This window comes from Halyomorpha halys, unplaced genomic scaffold, assembly GCF_000696795.3.
Source record: "Halyomorpha halys isolate HHAL.00 unplaced genomic scaffold, Hhal_1.1 Scaffold2137.1, whole genome shotgun sequence".
Lineage (NCBI taxonomy): Eukaryota > Metazoa > Arthropoda > Insecta > Hemiptera > Pentatomidae > Halyomorpha > Halyomorpha halys.
The window spans coordinates 122,118-145,037 of record NW_027115953.1 but is presented as its reverse complement, the minus strand read 5'-3'; the positions used below and the strand labels follow the sequence as shown (position 1 = coordinate 145,037).

The window sequence follows — 22,920 nt, the reverse complement described above, 5'->3', positions numbered from 1 at the left end:
ATTATTTTGTTTATACTTTCTTTTATATTTTTTATTTTTCTATACTTACTGTGGTTGTTATCTTGTTTTGTTTTTAGCCCTGAAGAAGGCTAGAAACTAGCCGAAACGTCGGCACATTAAAATAAGTTAGTCATACTTATTTGTGTTTCATTGACTGCACCCCCAACCATCTTCTCCTCATTTATTAATTTTATTTTTTTCAATAATTATCAACTATTATGAAAATAATAAATTTGAATTGACTTGTCCTCCTCTATTACATGTCACGTAGAAATATATCAGCATAATTACTGGCTATGTGATATTCTTTTCCAATATTTTTTAACAGTTCATTATATTTTTAAACTAAAGTAAGATATATGCTGTTTTAAAATAGCTATTATATGTGCTATGCTAAAATTCTTTGTTATAAAAATGATAATATATTGATTCTTAAACTTTATTTACATTTATTATGTTTTAAAATCTCTAGGTATATGTGACAACAGAAAGTAAGTTCAACACTCTAGCTGAATTAGTGCATCACCATTCAATGCACTCAGATGGCCTAATTACCCAACTCCTTTACCCAGCACCAAAGCACAATAAACCTGCAGTCTTTGCCTTAAGTCCAGGTATATAATTTGTATTCTATGTTAATCATTTATTGAAATAAGTTCTTGCTTCCTAATTTCTAATCTTTGTTCTTCTATTATTGAACTTTTTTGGTGCGGAAAAGATTATTTATGTAAAAGAAAATAATAAGAATTGTTTATTAGAATTCTTTATATTTTGCTTCATAAAAAACAATTCAGATAACATTGAAATATTTCAATTTAAAAATATATAATATAATGTACATTTAAAATTTTATAAAAATGTTGTTAAGATAATGTCAATCAAAACATATTTCAGAACCTGATGAATGGGAGATAAATAGAACTGATATAGTTATGCGGCATAAGCTTGGAGGAGGTCAGTACGGTGACGTTTATGAAGCAGTGTGGAAGAGATACAATAAGACTGTTGCTGTTAAAACATTAAAGGTACAATAAAGTTTTCTATAAATCAATTATAAGTTTTATATCCTCATAAAGTTAATGTAGTTCACTTCTTACTATTTTTTTTTTTCTGCGCATTAATTTTAAAGTATATATAATTGCACATTTTATTCCAGTAGTCTTGGGAGTTATGTTATTACTTATCTATTCATACATATGGATGTTAATGACTTTATTTTTTTCCATTCCTAATTAGTAATCAATCATAAATTCAATTTTTGTATTGAGAATTTTTCATCATTTTTATTTCCAACTTTTATCGAATTATTAATTTTTGCAGGAAGATACTATGGCTCTAAAAGATTTCTTAGAAGAGGCATCTATCATGAAAGAAATGAAACATCCTAACCTGGTTCAACTTTTAGGTAAGTATCATTATTGTTTTCTGTTTTTTCTCGCTATTGCGTGTTAAGTATCTGAGCTGGAAGACCAGAAGTCCAACCACCTTCAAACTATTATTTTTACCCATTGGTGTATATTATGATTAGAGTGGTTTCCTTTCGAAATGATATAATTCCTTCAATTCTATCAGCCAATTCCTGGTATTTACTAGGTTTCTCCCACAGTGGAGCTTATATTAATTTTGTTGGAAATCCTGACATCAACAATTTTTGCTTTTTTTTCTCTTAAATCGATATTTGGTTTATTATGATGCACAATATGATCCATAATAATTGATTCATCCCAATAGAGCTTAAGGGGATCTTTTTTAAGTTGTCTATTTGGGTGCTACTTATAATATGGGGTTTTTATCATCTAATAAGTTTTTCCACTGCCAGGGCCTGATGAAAAATTTTGACCTCATTTTTATACCTCTGGAGGTATTCAGTACCAGCTAACATTCTACATCCACTAGTGATATGTTGGATTGATACCAGTGTTACTGAGCATAATAGCTGGTGTTGCTGCATCTTTTAGAACATGTCTTCTATATGATCTTGAATGGTAATCAAAAACCCTTCTGTCTCTGAGAATAACATTCCCGTTTTTAACCATTTGACTGGTATTTCTTTGTCTGTGGAGCAATCATTGTCCGTGGGATCTTCCATGCAGAGATTTGTAGTTCCCTCTTGTTTAATGTTAATTTTCTGAAACAATTGTTGATTCAGCATCTTTTGCTCAGATTATGTGCAGTTAAACTGAAATCCATCCTTGATATGGCTAAATGAACCTCTATTCTTTTTGTGAGAAAATATTGGCATATGGCCGCTTCCTGTTTTGCGGCAAGCTTCTTTGATGTTAAGCAAACCACATTATCTTTCTTTCCTAAGTATATACTGAGGAGCTTTGGAGGATATTGGGTGGTGGGTCCATTCTTGTACGAGAGTTGTTTGTACAAGACGATCCATCTCCCTTAGGCCTGTGTTTGACCACCACAATGCTGAAGCTATAACTAATAGCAGGTGTTGATGGCCTCGATTTTTTGTTTCCCAGTTACTTGAGTTTTGAACACCTTCCATAACCTGCTTTTGAGCATTATTAGAGGTTCTTGTTGCATATCTTTTCGAGCAATTTTAAGGTGCTGTTGTATACCTAAATATTTACATAATTTATTGGCTTCAAGTTCCTTGATACATTCTTCATCGTTAATCAGAATATTCTGCCTACTAACTGCTTTCTCCTTGGTTACATGGAGCACTGCACATTTATCGAGGCCAAATGATGTCCCTATGTTGCTAATAAAAGATGAAATGGCTTTAACCATATTTTGTAACTGGTCTTTGTTTTTCGCATATAGTTTGAGGTCATCCATATACCACCTGTGGTTGATTGTGGTCGCTTCATCGTAGATAATAAGTTTGTATCCTTCCTTATTCGTTTAAAGAATCTTGCTTAATGGGAATAGCATCATACAGAACCATAATGGGCTTAGACAATCCCGTTGGTATTTTCCTCTCAATATTTTAATTTGGTTGGCCATGCAAGCCATTTTTCATGTTCCTAATAGCTTCTGAAACATCTTCCACTGCTATTGTCACTTAATTTATTTCAAAGGCATTCTGGAAACTTCACATTTCTTCTTCTATCGAGGTGATTCCCTGGTTTTCCTACACATTTTACTACATTTACTACACATTTTACTTACTACACAATATACTTTAATTTCTTCAGGGTATTTACTCATATAGTTTTTTCCTTTTGCACAAGGTTTGTATAAAACTGGCGTTCATTCTGCTTAAACAACCCATTTTGTTTCCTAGCTATGAAGAAAAAAATTGTATTAAATGATTTTATATTCTTATTATGAAGTCTAGAATTCAATTTTCAAATTTAAAGGTGGAGTTTTGTGGAGGAACCCTGAAACATGGAATATCGTGGAATATACAATTTGTGTTATTTGTATGTCTTTTCTACGATTTCTATTTCTGTCATAGTTTGGTGAAATTCGGAGCTAGGGATTGAAAGATGCAATTACCTGAAAATCCAGTCTCTAGTTACAACTTACTAATAATATTCACTTTAAAAAAAAAAAATGAGTTTGAAAGATACTTTTTGATAAATTTCATTGCATGCATTGATTATAGATTGAAGGAAAATGGTATGCATGGCTATCAAATAATGATACAGATAAGTAGCGAAGAAAAAAAATTTATTAGACACCTTTGTTTCGATCCATATTGCAGATCCTCATTAGGGCTGAGTCAATGCAGGTTCTCAATAAACTGAGGAAGATTAATTAAATTGTGTGTGTGTGTGTGTGTACGTATATATATATATATATATATATATAATTATTCCTATTTTAATGACCTGTATTTTTTCAAAATCATCTGGAAAAGTTAAGAAATTCTTAAATAAAATTTTTGTAGACACCTTATGTCAAAAAAGGATTTAAGTGTTCAAGTTATTTCTCAATCACAAATGAATTCTTAGAGTCCTTTTTATTTTACCAACTATCATATTATAACTTTTTCCATTGAACTTTTTGAAGAATTTTAAATTGTTTGCCACAATTTTATTGATCTCTTTATTTGATACTATTTATTTGGAGTTCTTCCAGTGGGGTGGAATCCTGAGCTATCTTTATCTTAACTTAAAATTTAACTCTCATTACTGCCACAAGACCACTTGACCAAAATTTAACTGTTCAATACGTTTTTATCAATATTTAATTATGTGAGATTAGCCCTATTGTTATTTTTATCAAATTTTTATACGTGTAATTAGAAGTCATGATTATTTTATGTTCACAGGTGTTTGTACGAGGGAACCACCTTTTTATATTATAACAGAGTTTATGTCTAAGGGAAACCTCTTAGATTATCTTCGTCTTGGAAGTAAAGAAAATATTGATGCTGTTGTTCTTATGTATATTGCGACGCAAATAGCATCTGGTAAGTCTAATGTAAACATTTTTTTTATCATAAACTACTTATTCTGAAGTATATGGTATGTCTCATCAAATATTGTTTCCAACTTAAGGCATTCACCTGCAATAGTGTCTTTTTCCTTCAAGATGATGAAATGCTTATATTTTGATCATCATAGGGTAAAAATTGTTGCACTTTAGTTGATATATGCTATCTTATTCAATTTTTGCTAGACTTAATTCCATCAAACTATCACTTGCTTCATTCAATTCAGAAGTGTTTGTTATATTATGTTGAAGTCTGAATTGCTTGTTATATATATATTAATTAGTGGTTTAATTGGAAGAAATTGAAATACACAATTTTATACTCCCTGTAAAAGAAAGGAGCCTTTTCATGGAATGTGCTATATAAATGAAACTAAAATGTTCAAATGATTCTTATACCACGAAAAAAAAAAAAAAAAATGTTCTCTCTGATTGAAATATGTTCAGCAAGAAGCTGCTTCATTCATTTTAACTTAAATTATTCATTCTGTTTATTATTGTTACAAATTAACAGATCCGTAATGACATTGACAAATTTTTAAATGTTCAGTAAAAAAATTAATATGTCTTTTCACAAAAACTACATCATTGTTCTCATATCCTTCTCCACAATCCCCAATAATCCGTAATTCCTTAAAAAGGAAATCTTTTAGAAAAATAAACTATCATCGGAATTCTACTTAGGGTACCCCTTCCCCAGGTTAAATTTATGTACAGTTATGAACTTATTAATTTTACATATCTTATACACAGTTCTATTTATTAATAAATTAAATTGAGAGTTAGTGTGTAAAATTTTTAATACAAAAAAAATTTAAATAATTGTTTGTATTTAAATAATAACAATATAAATAATATCAAGCTAAAACTATTCAGAGGGCTTCATAATCCTAAGCTCTAAAAGAAATGGCAATAGATAAAATTAATTCTCTTTCATTCATCTACGGAATAAGTAGTATTTTTTAATAATGAACTGTGACTTTGTTTAATAGAATCTTCAAAAGGTCAGTGAGCTGTCCCGCTCTACCTATGCAATCAAATAAAGATTATACCTTTAAAAAGTTTTCTTCTTACCCAGTACCTAACATGAGCGTTTTAAAGGTACGAGAGTTCTTAAAACATATTTCTGAGAGTGAAAACTGAAATGAGTTATATGAGTAATGTAAGTCAATGATCATGACCATGAGATTTTTGACAGTGAGCTGATCACTGAAAGTGTTTTAAAAGAATCAGTCAACGTCTTAGACAAAATTGAAAGTGAAGCAGTTAGTGATAGTTAGGGATACTGTGGCTATCCCACTCAGAGGTCTTGGCTGCATTGATATAGCACCATGCTAGGCTAAGCAACACTCTGAGGTAACTTCAGCAGACACCATTTTTCAGAGATATTTACTTAATTTGGCTTCAAAGGCGTTTTTTTCTTCTCTCATTATAAGTAGCAGTTGCTATGGTCAGTTATAAATAACTAAATATTGTTTGTAGGTATGAGTTATCTTGAATCAAGATGTTTCATTCATCGGGACCTCGCTGCTAGAAACTGCCTTGTAGGAGATAATCACCTTGTGAAAGTTGCTGACTTCGGACTGGCCAGACTGATGAGGGATGATACTTACACTGCACATGCTGGTGCCAAATTCCCTATAAAATGGACGGCTCCAGAGGGGTTGGCCTACAATAAATTTTCTACAAAGGTATCTTATGATGCATTATTTCTAATCAGACCTCAATGAAATAAATTTTTATCAAATAAACAATTCCAACCACAATAATTTTAATATAAATGTTAGTTTTATGAAAATGTTGCTAAAACTTTAAAGACGTATACTGCTGCACAAGGCTGCTGTTAGCTGACAAAATGGAGCCCTCTCTTTTGTGTATTTTATTTTTTTTCAATATTAATATATGGATTAAGGTTTATTATGAAACATTATATTTACTAATAAACAACATACATACTTATAAATTAGTTTCCTTTAACTCAGTCAGAGTCTGATATATGTATTATTAATTATTTAGACAGATGTGGTATTATTATAAATTATTTTCTTAACTCCCATTGGGGCCCCAGAGAGCCCAGGTACCTGGAATTTCACCGCACTTACTCTTTCTTGATGGTGGGCTTGCTGCTACAGCAATTGGTAAGAGGGTGTGCTCTGAGGACAGTGTACTGCTTGATCAACAGAGCTATCTCTCTATTTTTGAGGGGATACTGGTATTCCGCTGAGGCAGGTTGAACTTGGAACCATTCAGTGGTGTTTTAGAGTGTTTGTAGTTAGTACCTTTTCTAGCTGTGAAATAGGTTCAGTATGGCTTTAGTTTATAGAGCTGAACTGGCCTGAGATGCTTAGCACTGACCGTTTCCAACTGTCAAATTTTCATGAATCATTAGGTTTTGCCCTATCTCTTTTTCAGTCATTATTTATTTAGTGAACGGGTGGGTTTTGAGGTTATTGGTGTTCTCACAAGTTTTCTTTAATGTAAGAACATATTTTTTTTCTTTAACATTTGTTTTTTGTTGTGGAATCTATTTTTAGGTTGGTAAAAAAAGTGATCAAGTGACATTTTTGCCTAGTTAAGTTTTTTGTTATGTGTTTATTCCTAAAATAAATTTACACTTCAGTATTGACAATAACAATTGTGAAATTATGAATAATTATATTATATGTATTAAAGGATTGACCGTAAGTGGAGATGAAGGAGATGGCCAAAATAATTGTTGGGCTTCTGTAACATTGTATCTCTAATTTATTATGTAGATCCATATTTCTGTATTACAGGTAAAAGTGATCAAGTAATGGTTTTGTGAAATTGTCAATAATTATATGTAATTAATTATTCATGTATATGAAGGAAATGGTCAGGGCTGGAGTAAAGAAGAAACAAAAAAATTAATAGTTAGGAACTGCTGAAGAATTCTGATATTATTATTGGATAGTAATCCTAGTCAAATCTTAAAGAAGGATGGTGAATAAAATAAATAAATCATTATTCATAAATGTTATTAAATACAAGAAAATTTTTAATTTCTTGAATTACACTGAAGAAAATACATAGAAATTTTTCATATATCTTTATTATGCAAATCATTTGACAAAAACAAAATAAATACATGATCAATTCATTTAAAGTTTTTTAGTTACTCAGTATATAGAGACTGTTGTGGTAAAGAAACTATTTTGTACCAACAGCTCAACCTGCTTGTCCTCTCTTCCGTCGTCTAAGGGTCAAGTGAGATTATAACACTTTTACTTTTACACTGCTCATTGTGAGGGCTGTTAATGTCAAATTGAAGTTCACAGACAATAATCTTTCAAATGTTTACCTGTTTGTGTATTTGTGAATCTAAGTAAATTTATGTATCCAAACATTATATCTTAAGCTCAAAAATATACCTTTTTATATCGATATTTAAGTGGATTGTTTTAATGGGATGATCAATGACATCCTGAAAAATATTGGTCCATGACTTTTATTCACAAATTTCACTCTTAGATTTATATTTATTCATTACATTGGACATTATATATAGTATGTATTTGTTTTATATTTCCTTAATTTGTAATCTTACAATCTCGTGCCTACATTATTATGTTAGATGACTCACATTTGATTTTCTTGACTGACTTGAATTAGATATATTTTTTTAAAAAATAAAATAACTAATATCTCAGGATATTTTTAAAGTCACTTTGATTACCCTATAAATCCAAAATCCATAAGTTGATCCTATCAGATTTTTTTGGGACCTATTTACAAATATGTTATCACTTACTTCAATCTACTTATGTTTTCAATAAGTTTATATGATTTCAGTCCGACGTTTGGGCATTTGGGATACTGCTTTGGGAAATTGCTACCTATGGCATGTCGCCTTATCCTGGTGTAGATCTGACAGAGGTGTATCACATGTTGGAGAAAGGTTACAGGATGGAATGTCCACCTGGCTGTCCACCAAAGATTTACGAATTGATGAGGCAATGCTGGCAGTGGGAACCATTAGACAGACCTTCATTCCAAGAAATTCACCATGCTCTTGAGAACATGTTCCAAGAATCTAATATTATGGAAGGTAAAAATAATATTTAAGTATAATTAATTCTAATTTGTCATTAATTTCTATTTTCCAACTGTTCTGTGTTTTAAATTAAAAATTCACTAATTCTTTCTTCTAATTCTGACTCTTTTAGACCGATACTTCTTTTAACCAGTTACCAAACCTTAGTAGAGTCCACCCAAGAACTGTTAGCAGTTGGTATGGTGGGGGAAAGGATGCACCGTAACACAGGTACCCCCCACCACTCACCCCCTATTCCTGCTGTTTTGTTTTTGTGTTCTCATTCTTGTTCTCATTCAAATAATCATGATTTTTGTAATTAATCCCTTTTTTGATTAAAATTGTTTTCGTTTTATGATGAATGCTGATTTGGACCAGTATTAAATATTGCATCGCTTTTGTTACTTTCTTTATTTTGTTACCAATTACCAAAAAGTTGTTATATAATTATTGTTTGAATTGAAAATTTGAGTAACAGTGTAATAAAAGGTATTGTTTTCATATTAATTTTTGAATCGTAAATGTTTGTTCTTAAGTTAAAAAAAAATATATGATTCCTCAGCTTCTTTTTTCTGCTAACAGTTATCTTCATATTATTATAGAAACAGTGTTTTAAATGATGTAATACCTCCATCTTTGATAGATATTCAGTTTATTTTAACTTACCTTAAGGTCATTGGTTTTCACTTCTCCCCCTATTACCTTAAAGATTCCTTTTTCAGTCAGGTTTTATGGTTAGGAGATTCTTGTTGAAAATAAATTCTGTGTCTGTATTCTTTTTACTGCTTCTTCTCATGCTGTCACTACTTGCCACTCCACTCTTTATTTTTGATGTCGAATTTAGTTTTGTCTAGTTAGCATTTTTTCTTGTTAGTGTTTTAAATTCAAATATTAAATAAAATATACTTGTTCTATTGGGGCCTTTTATTGCATTGTTATATAATATTAAATTTTTATTTTGCATGAATTTAATTAAATTAAGAAAAAATATATTTTCCTGATCAATGAACTATCTTAATTAAATGGTTAGTTATAATTTATTACTGTCATTTTACCTGAAAGCCCCAACACTAAATAAACTTATCCAAGTTCTTTTGATTTCAAATGTTGGATTACCTGTAATTTCTAGATAGGTAATTGAAATATTTAATATTAAATTATTTGTAATATATGATATGTGAGAAATTTTTCTGTTAAGAAAAAAATCCTACCTATTTAAAAGAAAGAAAAACATTTTAGTAATTTAAATTTAACAGTTCACATCTTTCTTAGAAAATCCATTTAATATTTTAAATATTATTTTTTGCCTTAAAACTTAATTAGTATTAATAATTCAATCTTTATTTAACTGTAACACTCATGTCCACTTCAGCAGATTTTGTGGTAAATATGGAAAAAACCTCAATTCCTGTAAATATGAAAAAACCCCAATTCCTAAGACAAGGTTTTCAAACTTACATTTTTTTTACTTCCTTACCTCATAGGTGAGGAGAGTATCTTAATAAAATAAAATTTTCAATGGACAGATCTCAATGAATCTATCTGTTTTAGAGACCTCTGAAAATAATAAAATTATTTTTAGCCATTAGTCTGTCTGTGCCACGATTATCTCTTGAGTGGGTGGGTCAATTTTGTTGCTTTTTTTTTTTGTTTTGTTGGATTTTGGTCCCCAATCCCTGTGTATCAAATTGGACACCCGTGTGTAAAGGGCTCTTCAACTGTATAGCAAAACGTGTTTTCTATAGACGGTGGCAACTTAATGGTTCAAATGATTTTAATAGAACTAGGTCAAAGTATTCTGCTTCACTATTATGAAGCAGAAGACCTCATGCTTTTACTGATTAACTTTTCATATATGCTATAAATATTTAAGAAACAGATGTTCCAGTTCCATGGAACTTTTATATAGGCATTTGGATGGCAAATGAAAAATTCTCAATCCCCACATTTCCTCTTTGGAAGGATTATTAAATTGTGAAATGAGACCGAATAGAAATAATTTATGTTGGACCAATGTTAGTTAAAATACATTAAGGAATTATTATATTGGCATTAGCAGAGAAAGTGATTGAGAAAATAGTACAAGTGGACACATATTGCATTAAAAAAAAAAAAAAAAAAAAAAAAAAAAAAAAAAAAAAAAAACTTGTTCAGAAAATATTAATGGGGTCTTAATGGTTTATGTCAGGGAATAAATCTCTACATTTTATATGTCCTTTATTCTACATTTTTACACATTTGTCAATGCAAATTAACTGATTTCTTTTATTTGAACCTCTTAATAATAAAAAAATCAAGTATATCGAAAGATAAGATGAGATATACACTGCCACATATAGTGCATTGTGTGCCAAGTTGTAGGACTGAAGATGGTTAAAGTATGCCATTATCAGTTCTTTAGTATTAAATTCTATTTTAAGGTAGTTGGTAAACTTATTCTTTTTCTTTCACTCATCTCATCAAAGCACAAGTTGTGGAGGTGGTTGTGTCTCAAACGATTTAGCAGATTGCGTCCTGTCCTATATCATTCTTTCATCTATAGGTGCTTCCTCTTGCTGCCCCAAGTCTTGTAATATACCCTTTAAAGGTGGGCCTTACCTTCAGCATGCATTAAGATAGGTTGCCTTCTGTTCTTGTTTTATATATCAAGATGGCTTTTCAGTTACCTACTACCATGTTCAAACCATTTGACCTTTCTGGTATCTACCAGTTCAAATCTTTAATTCTTCACATTCTTCCTTTCCCCACTACTCCCACCTTTTCTATGGCTGTAATCTTATTAATAATCTTTTCAAGAATGTTCCAGGCCTCTAAATCAATTTGGCATTCATCTCCACTTAAGCTCCTTAAGTCTCAACTTAGTATTCATAAGCTTATAAATTCATTTTCATAAATTAATAGGTTCAAACTATACAGGTAAACATTTTTTAATCATCTCAGTTCTTACTTGAAAGTAAAATCCATATCAACTACAAACATTTTCTTATATTTCTGTGTTCAAATGACAAAATGTTATTATTTTTTTTCTTACAAAAGAAAAAAAAGAGGAAATATATTCCAGAGTATCCTTTGTTGATGTTAAAGTCGTTAATAATTGTAAATATTTTTCTTTATGTTTACAAGAAAACAACAGTGACTAATTGTAATGTTCAAGTTAAATCCACAGAATTGCATGCTGGCAATTTTTACATTAATAATCCAGAAGAGATAGAAAAATGACACCATCTGAGCACAGATTGAATGACCTTTCCTCTGAGACTGTTATATTCCCTCTCAATTTCAATTAAAATGTAATTTTTGAAATCAAAATATCCCTTTCACTTTTATACATAACACATCCTTTGGAAAATATGTATTCTTTAACATTGTTTATTTTTTATCCTTTAATAAAGGGTTGGATGGATCTATTCCATTTAAACTTCGTTAGTACCTGGATTCTCTACTCCTTTGGTGTATATATACACATATATTTAGTTTTTTGCAATAAATAAAAAAAATATCATAAACATAATCAATTGTTTCAGAGGTTGAAAAACAGCTTCAAGGTAGTTCAACGCCTCAAATGCCTTATAAGAAGCCTCATAGTGGCAGCACTGGAAATATCAATAATATGGTTCTTGTAGCTGATCAAGTTCAAAGTAAGTTGTTTGATTTTCTATATAAAATTTATGTTTAGATAGCTACCAATCTGGATTGCCAATACAATGCAATGGAAAATTGCAACAGTGTCTCTATGCTGGACTATGAGTATTTATGCCTTTGATGTCAATTTTCATTAACTTATTTTCTGAAGATAGTCTGGGTGGTAGTAATAAAGGTGTCAAAATAGTAAAAGACAACTATTTATTGTTAACCAACATTTCACACCACTGTGCAAGGCTTTGTCAGGACTAAATGAAAAACAAGATACCAACATTGTAAGAATTAACAAAACAATACAAAAATATGTAAAAAAAAAATTACAATTTTTTTTTTTTGTTTACAAAATATATAAAAGAAATAATAATAATAATAAATAATGTTTGGAAGAATACATATAGGAGGACTATAAACTAGTTTTTAACATTGGTTAACAGTAAATAGTTTTCTTATACTATTTTGACACCTTAATTGACTGCTACCTGGACTATCTTGCTACAATCTACTTCATACGGTCTACGGTCAACTATCTTCTTCCGATTTACCTATTTTCCTTAATTCTTTTCTTCAATTCTTGTCTCCAGGATAGTCTTCCTGGCTTTTTATATCCTGTACTCTCTCAATTTGTTGTTGCTTATCTTCCAGATAGTCTAATCCAGCTGGCAATGTAGTCAATGTTCCATGAGTGACCCACATTGTGTCATGAGTGAATACCCAATGTTGTTTCATTTACGATTGGAGAAGTTTGTCGGGGGGTGTGGTCAGCAAAGAACAACATAAATAAACAAAACCATATTTATTTATTTATTTGGTTGTAGGCCTACCTTCTACGCCATAACCCCTGATGAAGACCTGAAACTCAGGTCAAAACGTCAACATAAAATAAATAAATATGGTTTTGTTTATTTATGTTGTTCTTTTCTGACCGCACCCCCTGACAAACTTCTCCAATCATTAATCTACGGTCAACTATCTACACCTCATTTTGTTTCACTTACCTTCTTTCCATCCTCATGACTATATATTGTTGTTATTCTGTTATATTATCTCCTTATTTATCCCTATTTATTATGATATATTGATTCCCTCATTACTTTAATCATATTTGTTACCATAATAGAAGGTAATTTGAACTCAAACAAATAAATGATTTACTAGCCTAAGAGCATTGTAGGTTATGAGATTCTTCAAAGATTGAGGAGATGCAGGTGTCCCTAATTTGTAGCTGGAAGGAATGTCGGATTTGACAAGGAAATATCTCCCACACATATGAAAACAATGAATATATTAGTTTTTAAAATTTAAATGTAGCTTAATATAGTTTCTTTTATTTTGGCAATTGTGAAATACTGATTTAAAAATGTTCTAAACATAAGATAAGGTCATTGTAGGTTCAAACTAAGCATGATTTGTGTATTATCTTTCATGTTCTTAAATATTTGGTTTAAGATATATTTTATTTTATAATATTTTAATTAATACTGTTTTCGCTACAAATATTTATATATATATATTTTTTTTTATCCCACAGCTGAAAGTACTCCTGTTAGTAAACTTTCTACATTTAGTAGTGGAAGGGAAGGTGGAAACACTCCCAATTCTACTGGTGGTACTTCTGTTAAAAGCAACAACCCAGTACAGATGAGGAGAACTACAAATAGAAAAGGAAAAACTGCACCAGCGCCTCCTAAAAGAACTAGGTAGTAGTTTTCTTCCTATATTTGATATAAGGATGGTAAAAGAAACTAATTGTATTTACTTATGGAAATATATAAATTCAGCACTGAGCCCATTGACAGAATCATAAATCCTTCAGACTATTTTCTAATCTCATCGATGGAAATCTGACCATATTTTTGTTTAGGGCATTGATGACCTGATAATATCTATAGATGTCACCTCAGTGTTGTTATTTCTGGATCAAAGCATTATCTCAACAAAATAGTTTGAAATTCTTTGAAATTTCCATTCCTTTGAAAATAAAAGTATAATAAAAAAATCGTTCAAGTTAAAGTTAATCATTTTTATTAAAGAAAAGTTAATGGTTACCCATTGTTTACTTAATCCAATTTTATTTAAACTAATTGTATTTGATAATGTATGTCATACAAATACATTACATATAAAAGGAGGTATATGAAATACAAGTACTTCATTTAAAATTGACTGTTTAAGGTTGAGTAAGATTCACTATTCACCTCATCCCTTCATGAAATTATAAATTATTTATGATATTAAATAGATATTTAAAACACTTAAAACTTGAAATATAAATTTAAATACTAAGAATTTTATATAGACATATTTTATTACCCTGGCATTATAATATTGTAATTTACATTATTGCACCTTTACTATTATATAAATATGAGAATGAGTAACATGATATTGACTTATTGATGATATAACAATGAGTAAAAATAATTAATAAAATTATGAGGTCAGAATTGAATTTTGAGAAGCCAATGAAAGAATAGTTCCGAAGTTATTAGGAGTGGTTAGAGGAAGAGGATAGGCTAAATAAGACATGGATTGATTCATGTTTGATCAGGGAGGCTGTTTAAAACTTGAAAAAATAAAAATTGATGGATTTGTATTTTAAATTTGAAGTGTTTTAGGCATTGGCTGGTACTTGCATGAAGTTCTATTAAAATGGTAAATACAGATTTATGAAGGTCATTAAAAAATCTTTTTTGATAGCTGAGTACATTAAGTAGCTGAATCTGGAGTTTATAATGTGAATGAAGAAAATGCAAAAAAAAAATATTTAATGTAGCTCCAGACAGAGCCTGACCTCCTGGAAATGTTTCAGCCAGTGATTACAGACCTGTGAATTTTTTTTTTTTTTTTTATGATTACAGACCAGTTTCCACACAAGGTGCACGCCTGACCATAAAACATTTCTCTCGGACTATATTTTCTTATTTATAATTGATAAACTAAAGGTTAAGGCAGATTATTTCTTTAAGAATTGATAATGAATTGATTGTAACTCATGCACTGTTTTGTTTAACAGTGAATTGACTTATTAAATATGTATTTCTATATTTTTAACAGTTTACTGTCATCGTGCAGTTCCTTTCGTGATTCAACTTATGCTGACCAGGAACAACCTCAGGAGGTCATCAACACCGAAGAAACTCAGTCAGCACTTAATGGTATTGAACTCATATTTGAAGGTAAAATAATTATAAAAAAAGAAAACTTGGCATGGTTGAGGACTCTGTGATTTCAGTTATTTTGTCACGCAATCATCTTATTAACATTAAAGTTTGTGCAAAACAAACTCTCCTTAACAAGCTTTTGTGTATATTTCTAAATGTTTGAATTTTTTTTGTTGCTGACAGAAGAAATGTTTAATGTGTATTTTGGCACTTTAACATTCTTCATACATTATTTAGTTTGTATTGATCTAATATTTATAAATAGTTGTTTTACCTCATCATTAAGTAAAGTTGGCTTGTGTTTAATTGCGTTTTGTATGAAGTTACTTTTATTTATTTTATTTCTGGTGTAAAATTGAAAAATATTTGTAAATAATTAAAATGTGTTTTTTAATAATTAATTACTTAATAACTCAATATTTGTTGTTAACCCAAATATATATATAATTGTTTTGTATTCATTGGCAATTTAATTAAATGACAAATTTAAAGTATTTTCTGTTGTAAAAATAAAATCACTAGCCATCTGTGATCCAGAGTGTCTTATGTGCTATATGCAGTATTTTTTGTCATTTTAATCAAAACTAAATAAAGGAAAAGAAAGTTTCAATGGTTGTTTAATCAAATCTATACGCTTCTTACACTAGTATCCTTTAATTGGATCATTTCCAAAATTAAAAATAATTTGGATGGGAAAATATACAATTAACCTTCAGAAATTAATCAAAACTTTTTCAAATTCATTGAAATGTTAGCTGTAATAAAATCAATGCAAGGAAATACCCTTATTCAAGTTTTAATACAAATAGAAAAAGTTTGCCAAGTTTCCTTTTTTATTTAAATATTGCAGTCTTCTTAAATATACATCAGAAGGTTAATAATATACTTGTTGAACACAGAAGTTTTGTACATATTTGTATAATAAAAAAATTATATATATATAATTTCTTTTCTTTAAAGGACTTACTAAGGAACTCCAGTCACTTGGGCAAAAGACTGACTCTGAAGAACAGAACACACCTGATACAGATGAATCTGGTGGTACCCAATCATATCCAGGCGAAGGTTTCAAAAGGGCCCAGGCTCAAGAACATCCACCTAAGGTAATGAATTCTATAATCTTTCAGCAACAACTTCAAAAACTCTTGCAAATGAGGCGTTCGCTCATAAAATATGGAAACTGAAATTTTTCTTGAATTGCACTTTTTGGCATCATCAGCTTTTTTAAGGCTGATTTCATAAATTGTTGAAAGAATCTTTAGGATTTTTTTTTTCTTAAGAGAATAATGTTGATATTAAGTTATTGTTAGTGAAAACTGGTTGAAGCTGAAATATTCTAACAAACAATTTAACATTGTAAAAATTTTCATTTTTGCAGTTACCATGTTTTACAACTGAATGCCTCAAATATTCATTAAGGTTGCAATAGGTAGTAGTAATATTTAATTTTCTTCCAGTTGTTCATTACTGTGTACTACCTGTGGAGGAATTTTTTTTTTTTTCATAAACAGCATTCAGAGATTAAAAAAATTTTTTTCTTTATAACAGTTGTAATGAAAACTTCGTAGGCTGACATAAAAAACAATTTTTTTTTTTTTATAAAATTTTATTTTATTATTCAATATAGTTGCCTTCGAGGGCGATACAACAATTATAGTAGTCATACAATTTTTCGATACCATTTTGATAGTATGATTTGTCTTAAGCCTCAGTTTCGTTTTTTACCAAATTTTACCATTGTTTTCTTTGATTTGTGACATAGTTCATTGTCTTGATGAAACAGCACTTTCTTCTTCTTCTTCAAATGGGGCTGTTTTTCCGCAATTTCGTCCTTCAAATGCTCTTAAATGCTATGTAATAATCACTGTTGATGGTTTTTCCCTTTTAAAGATAGTTGATGAATATTACACTCTGTGCATCCCAAAATACTGATGCCATAACCTTGCCAGCCGATTGTTGCGTCTTTCCACGCTTTGGAGTTGGTTCATCATGTGCAGTTCACTCAGCTGACTGTCAAATAGACTCCAGTGTAAAATAATGGTGCCATGTTTCATCTATAGTCACATAACAACGCAAAAATTCTGGTTTATTACGATAGAACAGCTCCAAACACTGCTTAGAATTATTAATTTGTTGTTTATGGTCGATTGTGAGCTGTGGCACCCACTTTGCACAGAGCTTTTGCATACCCAAATATTCATTCACAATATGTCCAACATCATATTCCTTTGATATCTTTAGAGTCTCATCTATCTCAATCAACTTCACTTAACGGTCATCCAAAATTATGTTGTGGACTTTTTTGATGTTTTTGTCGGTAACAGCCTCTTTGGGACGACCTCTGCGTGCTTCGTCCTCAGTGCTCATTTCGCCTTGTTTAAACTTATCAAACCACTTCTCAACCGTTGATTTTTCTGGTTTATCCTGATTTATACACCTATCTTTTGAAGGTTAGGGCTAACTAAAAATCATGGATTTAATACTAGTACATAGCGCCATGTATATGTCAGCCTATGAACTCAAAGCCTTCTACAGGTTTCAGGTTCTTTTTATTCCATTGCATTAAATTATTGAAGAGTCAAGGCTTTAGTCATCTCTGTGGAGTCCTGCTGCTTTACTGTTGCAAATGCTTAGGGCTGGTCACTGATGACTGTTCCACTTTTATCACTCCACATCTATCCAAATGGAACATCACTATGAAAGACCTTGATTCTGAAAACATGTGTAGATTCGTTTGAGCGATCGGAATTTCCAGGATCCAAAACTCCATTGCATCATTCCAAAATAGTAACATGATGCAATTTTTCCATCACACCATTCCATTGTCTTAGCATGGGAGGTCTATATCTATCTATAATCTATTTATTTGAAGTAATTGTCATGTAACAGAAGTAACCCGTATTAATATACAATATAGTATATGTTTAAACAATAATATACTCAAATAGATGTGTATTTTAAAAACCAGCAAATATGTCATAAACCAAATTTCAATTAACAATTTGCTATTAGTAATTTAAAAAATTAGGTTGCGATACTATTGGATTTTTATTAGTTTTAGTTTAATGATTGTTTAAAAATATTTAAATTGATGTCAGTATATTTTTCTTTCATAACTATGTTAAAAATAAGATTATACTAATCAATATTTTGTAAAATTATGGAAGGTTTTTGATAAATAGAATCAACACAAAATGGTGAGAGGAGTTCAAGCCTGTCTCAAATTGTTCAAATGTTATGAAAGTACTTACGCAAACCATTGATTGTCTGGAAACTATTTGTTAGAACTTATCAATCAGTCAGTCGATAATGACAACAATTAGAAGTGCACAAGTACTGTATCAAGCACTATTATATGGGGCTACATTTCATCCTAAATTAAGATAAAAAACATTTAAAACTGAGTGTTGACTATCTCCTAGATTTAATGCATGGTCAACAATACTTTTTAATAGCAATACTAATACCCAATTGCTTCTACATAATTCTGTAAATATTTATAGGTCCAGGTTGCAGCACTAGAAGTTCAGAATGTTCGGAAGGCCATTAACAGATATGGGACATTGCCAAAAGGGGCCAGAATAGGAGCGTACCTAGAATCCTTAAGGCAAAATAATTTGCCACCAGAAAACAATAATCCTCCTGGTAAATACAATTTTTTTTTTTTTTTAATAAAAACCAGTCGAGTAGATTCTCTCTCTTTTGTTTTTTCTTTATTAACTTATTGTATTAGTTAATTGTTCATGAGATATGTGACTAACTTATGCTATATAGAAATGTTGATTAGAAGAAATATTGACTTGATGATGTATCACTTTCAATTGTATTGGCTAAAGATTTGGTGAGAGCTGAAATGTAGAGATAGATTAACTTGTTGAAGCTATATTAGCCTTTTTTAATGATATAAAATAAATCACATTTATAGTGGTGTAGATTTAGTTAACCGTAGATATAATTTAAGAAGTTGGTTGGTGAAGGAAGAGGGGAGGGTGGTGTGATTAGAAAAGATTACTCACTGATGATTGAAACATATTTTTAATGTGTGCTAAAATTTGCACCCTATGATTAAGGCCTTGATCACAGTGGTTAGTCCATGACGAGGTTAAAGGAAAACTGCCTCCAACTTGGCAGGCATAAATTATAAATTTCTCTTATCAGTCAGTGTGGTTTTTTTTTCCTGATCATTCTCCCTTTCACTTTCTCCCCAACCAACTTCTTAAGCAATTATTTGTCCTCCTGTTTTCTACCTTAACCACTGATAAAATATTATGAGGCTGGAAATAATTAATATCTTGATTACATACATCATGAAGCATTAATAATAATAATTGAGATATGAAGTAATAGTAAAATTAGTTATTAAAATTAATGAAATTTTCTTGGTAAGACATTGTTTTTTTGTTTAATTCAGACTCAATATGTTCTTCTACAAGTACATGGAAGTTTAAACAAAAACTGAACATGAGGGCTATTCCATAATTCCACCACTTTAATTAAGACTATTGAAAAAGTTGGCGACAAATAATTTGTAAAAAAGATATGATACAACACTGTAAATAAAAAAAATCATGATACTAGTACATCTAATTGGGACCAATTATCTATATTTTATGCATGAAGGCAGTACTCATAAAGTTATAAATGGATGTTTCTATTTTTGTTTTTTTAAATTAAATTAACTTTTTTGATATCAATGAAGCTTACGTTTTCTTCTATTAGGAGCACTGCATCATGTCTTCTTGCAAACCGTTTTTGGTTAGAATTTTTAATTATCTTAATGGTATGAAAACATCATTTGAAAGTTGCTGCATAGTTCTAATTTTATAGCTCCAGTACAAAGCTGGAGATTTATTTAATGGAATTCATTGATCAAATGGTATCTCATTACTTGTCCATCAGTTTGTACATGCTAACTTGTGATAATGATTTTTGATATAACTCCTTCATATCTGATCACCCTTGAGTTCATTTATTTTAATCTGATCACCATTCCTTAGGATTTTATGATAGAGCCTAAACTCCTGGTTTCCTCTAACCTTGAAATGATTTTCCACCAAAATTACTTTTCCTAGTGTAGCATAAGTCTTAAAATGCATCATCACTGAATATGTTATAGATAACTATGTAAAGTTGATATGTAATAGATTTTTTTCTTAGTTTCCTATGTTTGTTTTTATTATAAAATTCTTGAAAAATGTCAAGTGATTTCTTTTGGAAATGTTCATTTTCTTTTTAATTTATAGCTGGGAATGAGACGCCACCAGCTCAAAGATCTCCACGAAGTAAAATTCAGGCACCAGGTCAGATGATCCGATCAAACTCTTCAGGAGGATTCACTCATCATCATCAACCTCCTAGTTCTCCTAGATCAAGGGCTAGAGCCGGTCAACCTTCTCTGGCAGACTTGGAATTCCCACCCCCTCCCCCTCCTGAAGAACTCGATCAACCTCCATACAGATTTGGTGTAAGTTTGCGTAAGAGGGAACCTTCAACTGACTCTTGTAGTTCAGCCAAGTCCGAACCTGCCAGGCGAGGTTCCAGACCTAAAGAGCTTCAACAACCTGAAAGTTCTCCTGAAGAGCAGTTGAAAGCAGCTTTGCCTGGAATGATGAAAGAAATGATGGGACTAAAAGATAGTCCCCCACAAGAACCAAAGATTAAAAAAACTACTGCAAAACTTGAAGGTAGGGAAAATAAAGTAGAAGATATAGTTGAAATGAAATCGAAATTAAGAAAGGTAGAAACAAAGCCTGCTGAAGAGGAAGATGAAGATGATAAAAGGAGAAGTACTGGTAGTATTAGTAGTTTAAAGAAAATGTGGGAGGGAGAGAGTAGCCCCCCTGAAGGTGTCAGAAAATGGCCTCCTCCCGATGAGAAACCTGCAGTGCCAACAAAACCAAATGTCCGTGGTATAAAGGCGGTACCTCCTGCTATATACGCAACACCAGGGGGATTGACCAATGTTGTTGAAATATCTCAAGCCCTAGAGAATAGCATTAATACCCTCAAGACTGCTGCTAGTGTTAGTACAGCCAACTGGTTGCAATTGTCAGATAAAGTTGGCCTCTTTCATTCCTCTTGTTTAAGTTATGTTAATACTGTGGCTCCACCAGCAACTAGATTCCATCTGATGGAGCTATTAAACAGGGTGGAATCACAAGGAAGAAACCTCAGATCTGCAGGAGCGAAAAATTCTGCTGATAACGTTAAAGTTCTAGATGACCTGCATAACACACTGAAAGACGTTGTTAATGCTGTACAAAGATAAAATGTGTATATATGAATATTTTTGTGACTAGCGGTGGTGTGCATTAATTGGGTTGACACCCTGTGATATTGTATATATTCCCAGCCTTGTCCCAAAATACTTTATTATACCTCCTTTTTTCCCTTTATTTTGTATGCTCAAGTGTACGTTTTCCTTTTATTAGTGTGCCACAAATGAATGTTTAGTGTGTGATGGAACAGTCTAATTATAACTGTGTATGCTAGTCTTTTTTTAATTAAGGGAAAATATATTAAAATCAACAGAATCAATAACAATTACTTTTTAAAGTTGTATATTTAACTATTCATTATTTTCCTTAGTGATTTATAAATGGATATTTAATTGATACTTTTTTGTATAAAATATATATTGTAGTTTAATATTTTTAGACTATAAATTCAATTGAAATGCTCTCTCAAGCATCTTCCTTTTTTTTTTATTTCTTTTTTTTAATTAAAGTATATTTATATTTCATTTATGTGTTTTATATATGACAAAGTGAATACAAATTATTTATACAAAAATAGTCTAGTTAATGATTCTTTGGTAAAAAAACAAAAGGATTAAAATATGTATTTATGTTATATGAGTTTAAGATTGTATAGTTTCAATATGTAGGTAAAAGAAATTGATCATAACAAAAAGAGAGCATAATGCCTTCTGTACAGTTAGCGTTAACGGTATTTATTGATGTTTTATTTTATTTTTAGTATTAAATTTTCGAAATTGTGAATTTTACGAATCCTGATACACTTCAACATTCATTTATTTGGAATTAATAAATGCACTATAATGTTACAATGCTTAATAAGAGAAAAATTTAAGATTTAAAAAATAAAACTATAAGAAACATAGTAATATTATATAATCATGTTGTAAATTTGTTCCTACTAATGAGACCCATGAAGGCATTACTCACCCTCTGTACATTTTTTTCATTAAAATTGACCATGAAGTATGAAATGTGATTTTTATTAATCTTGTGATTTTTTTTTTTAATTACAAAATATATTATTTGTGTTATAAATCATAGTCATAGCATGTATATGCATTTTATCCGTGTTCATTATACTGTGGGAAAAAAAAATCAGAATGCCGTGTATGTAATGCTGTACAATGAAAAAGGTTTTTATATTAATTTCTTTCATTTCTTCCTGTTTTCGCTCACACTTATTGTCAATATATCTGTTATGAGTTTATTTTCCTCAAAAGAAACATTGTTATGTTGTGTGAATGTATGAATTTCATTTATAGTAATAATTCAATTACATTACTGTGATAATTTAATATTTTTATGAACAAAATTAAATAGTTGACTTTACACATAGCACTTCTAAATCAATCTACTAAAAAAAAATTAGGTATAAACTAATTATGTCCTATTAAACTTCTTGTCT

At 30.4% G+C, this 22,920-nt stretch overlaps 1 protein-coding gene across 6 annotated transcripts in view; it reads left to right on the top strand.

Moving 5' to 3' along the window:
- Abl (tyrosine-protein kinase Abl) overlaps window positions 1-22,661 on the top strand; it is a 114,368-nt gene extending 91,707 nt beyond the window's left edge. For 3 of the 6 annotated variants that reach the window (XM_014436880.2, XM_014436874.2, XM_014436877.2), the window contains 12 exons: window positions 473-614; window positions 895-1,025; window positions 1,321-1,405; window positions 4,235-4,375; window positions 5,881-6,089; window positions 8,212-8,467; window positions 11,977-12,090; window positions 13,623-13,794; window positions 15,149-15,270; window positions 16,216-16,358; window positions 18,759-18,900; window positions 20,499-22,661. In XM_014436880.2, the coding sequence (XP_014292366.1) occupies window positions 473-614; window positions 895-1,025; window positions 1,321-1,405; window positions 4,235-4,375; window positions 5,881-6,089; window positions 8,212-8,467; window positions 11,977-12,090; window positions 13,623-13,794; window positions 15,149-15,270; window positions 16,216-16,358; window positions 18,759-18,900; window positions 20,499-21,523 (2,682 nt within the window). In that variant the 3' untranslated portion in view covers window positions 21,524-22,661. The remainder of the gene's footprint in view (window positions 1-472; window positions 615-894; window positions 1,026-1,320; window positions 1,406-4,234; window positions 4,376-5,880; window positions 6,090-8,211; window positions 8,468-11,976; window positions 12,091-13,622; window positions 13,795-15,148; window positions 15,271-16,215; window positions 16,359-18,758; window positions 18,901-20,498) is intronic. The other 3 variants (XM_067052919.1, XM_014436875.3, XM_014436876.3) reach the window with 3 other exon arrangements.
- The last annotated feature ends 259 nt before the right edge of the window (window positions 22,662-22,920 follow it).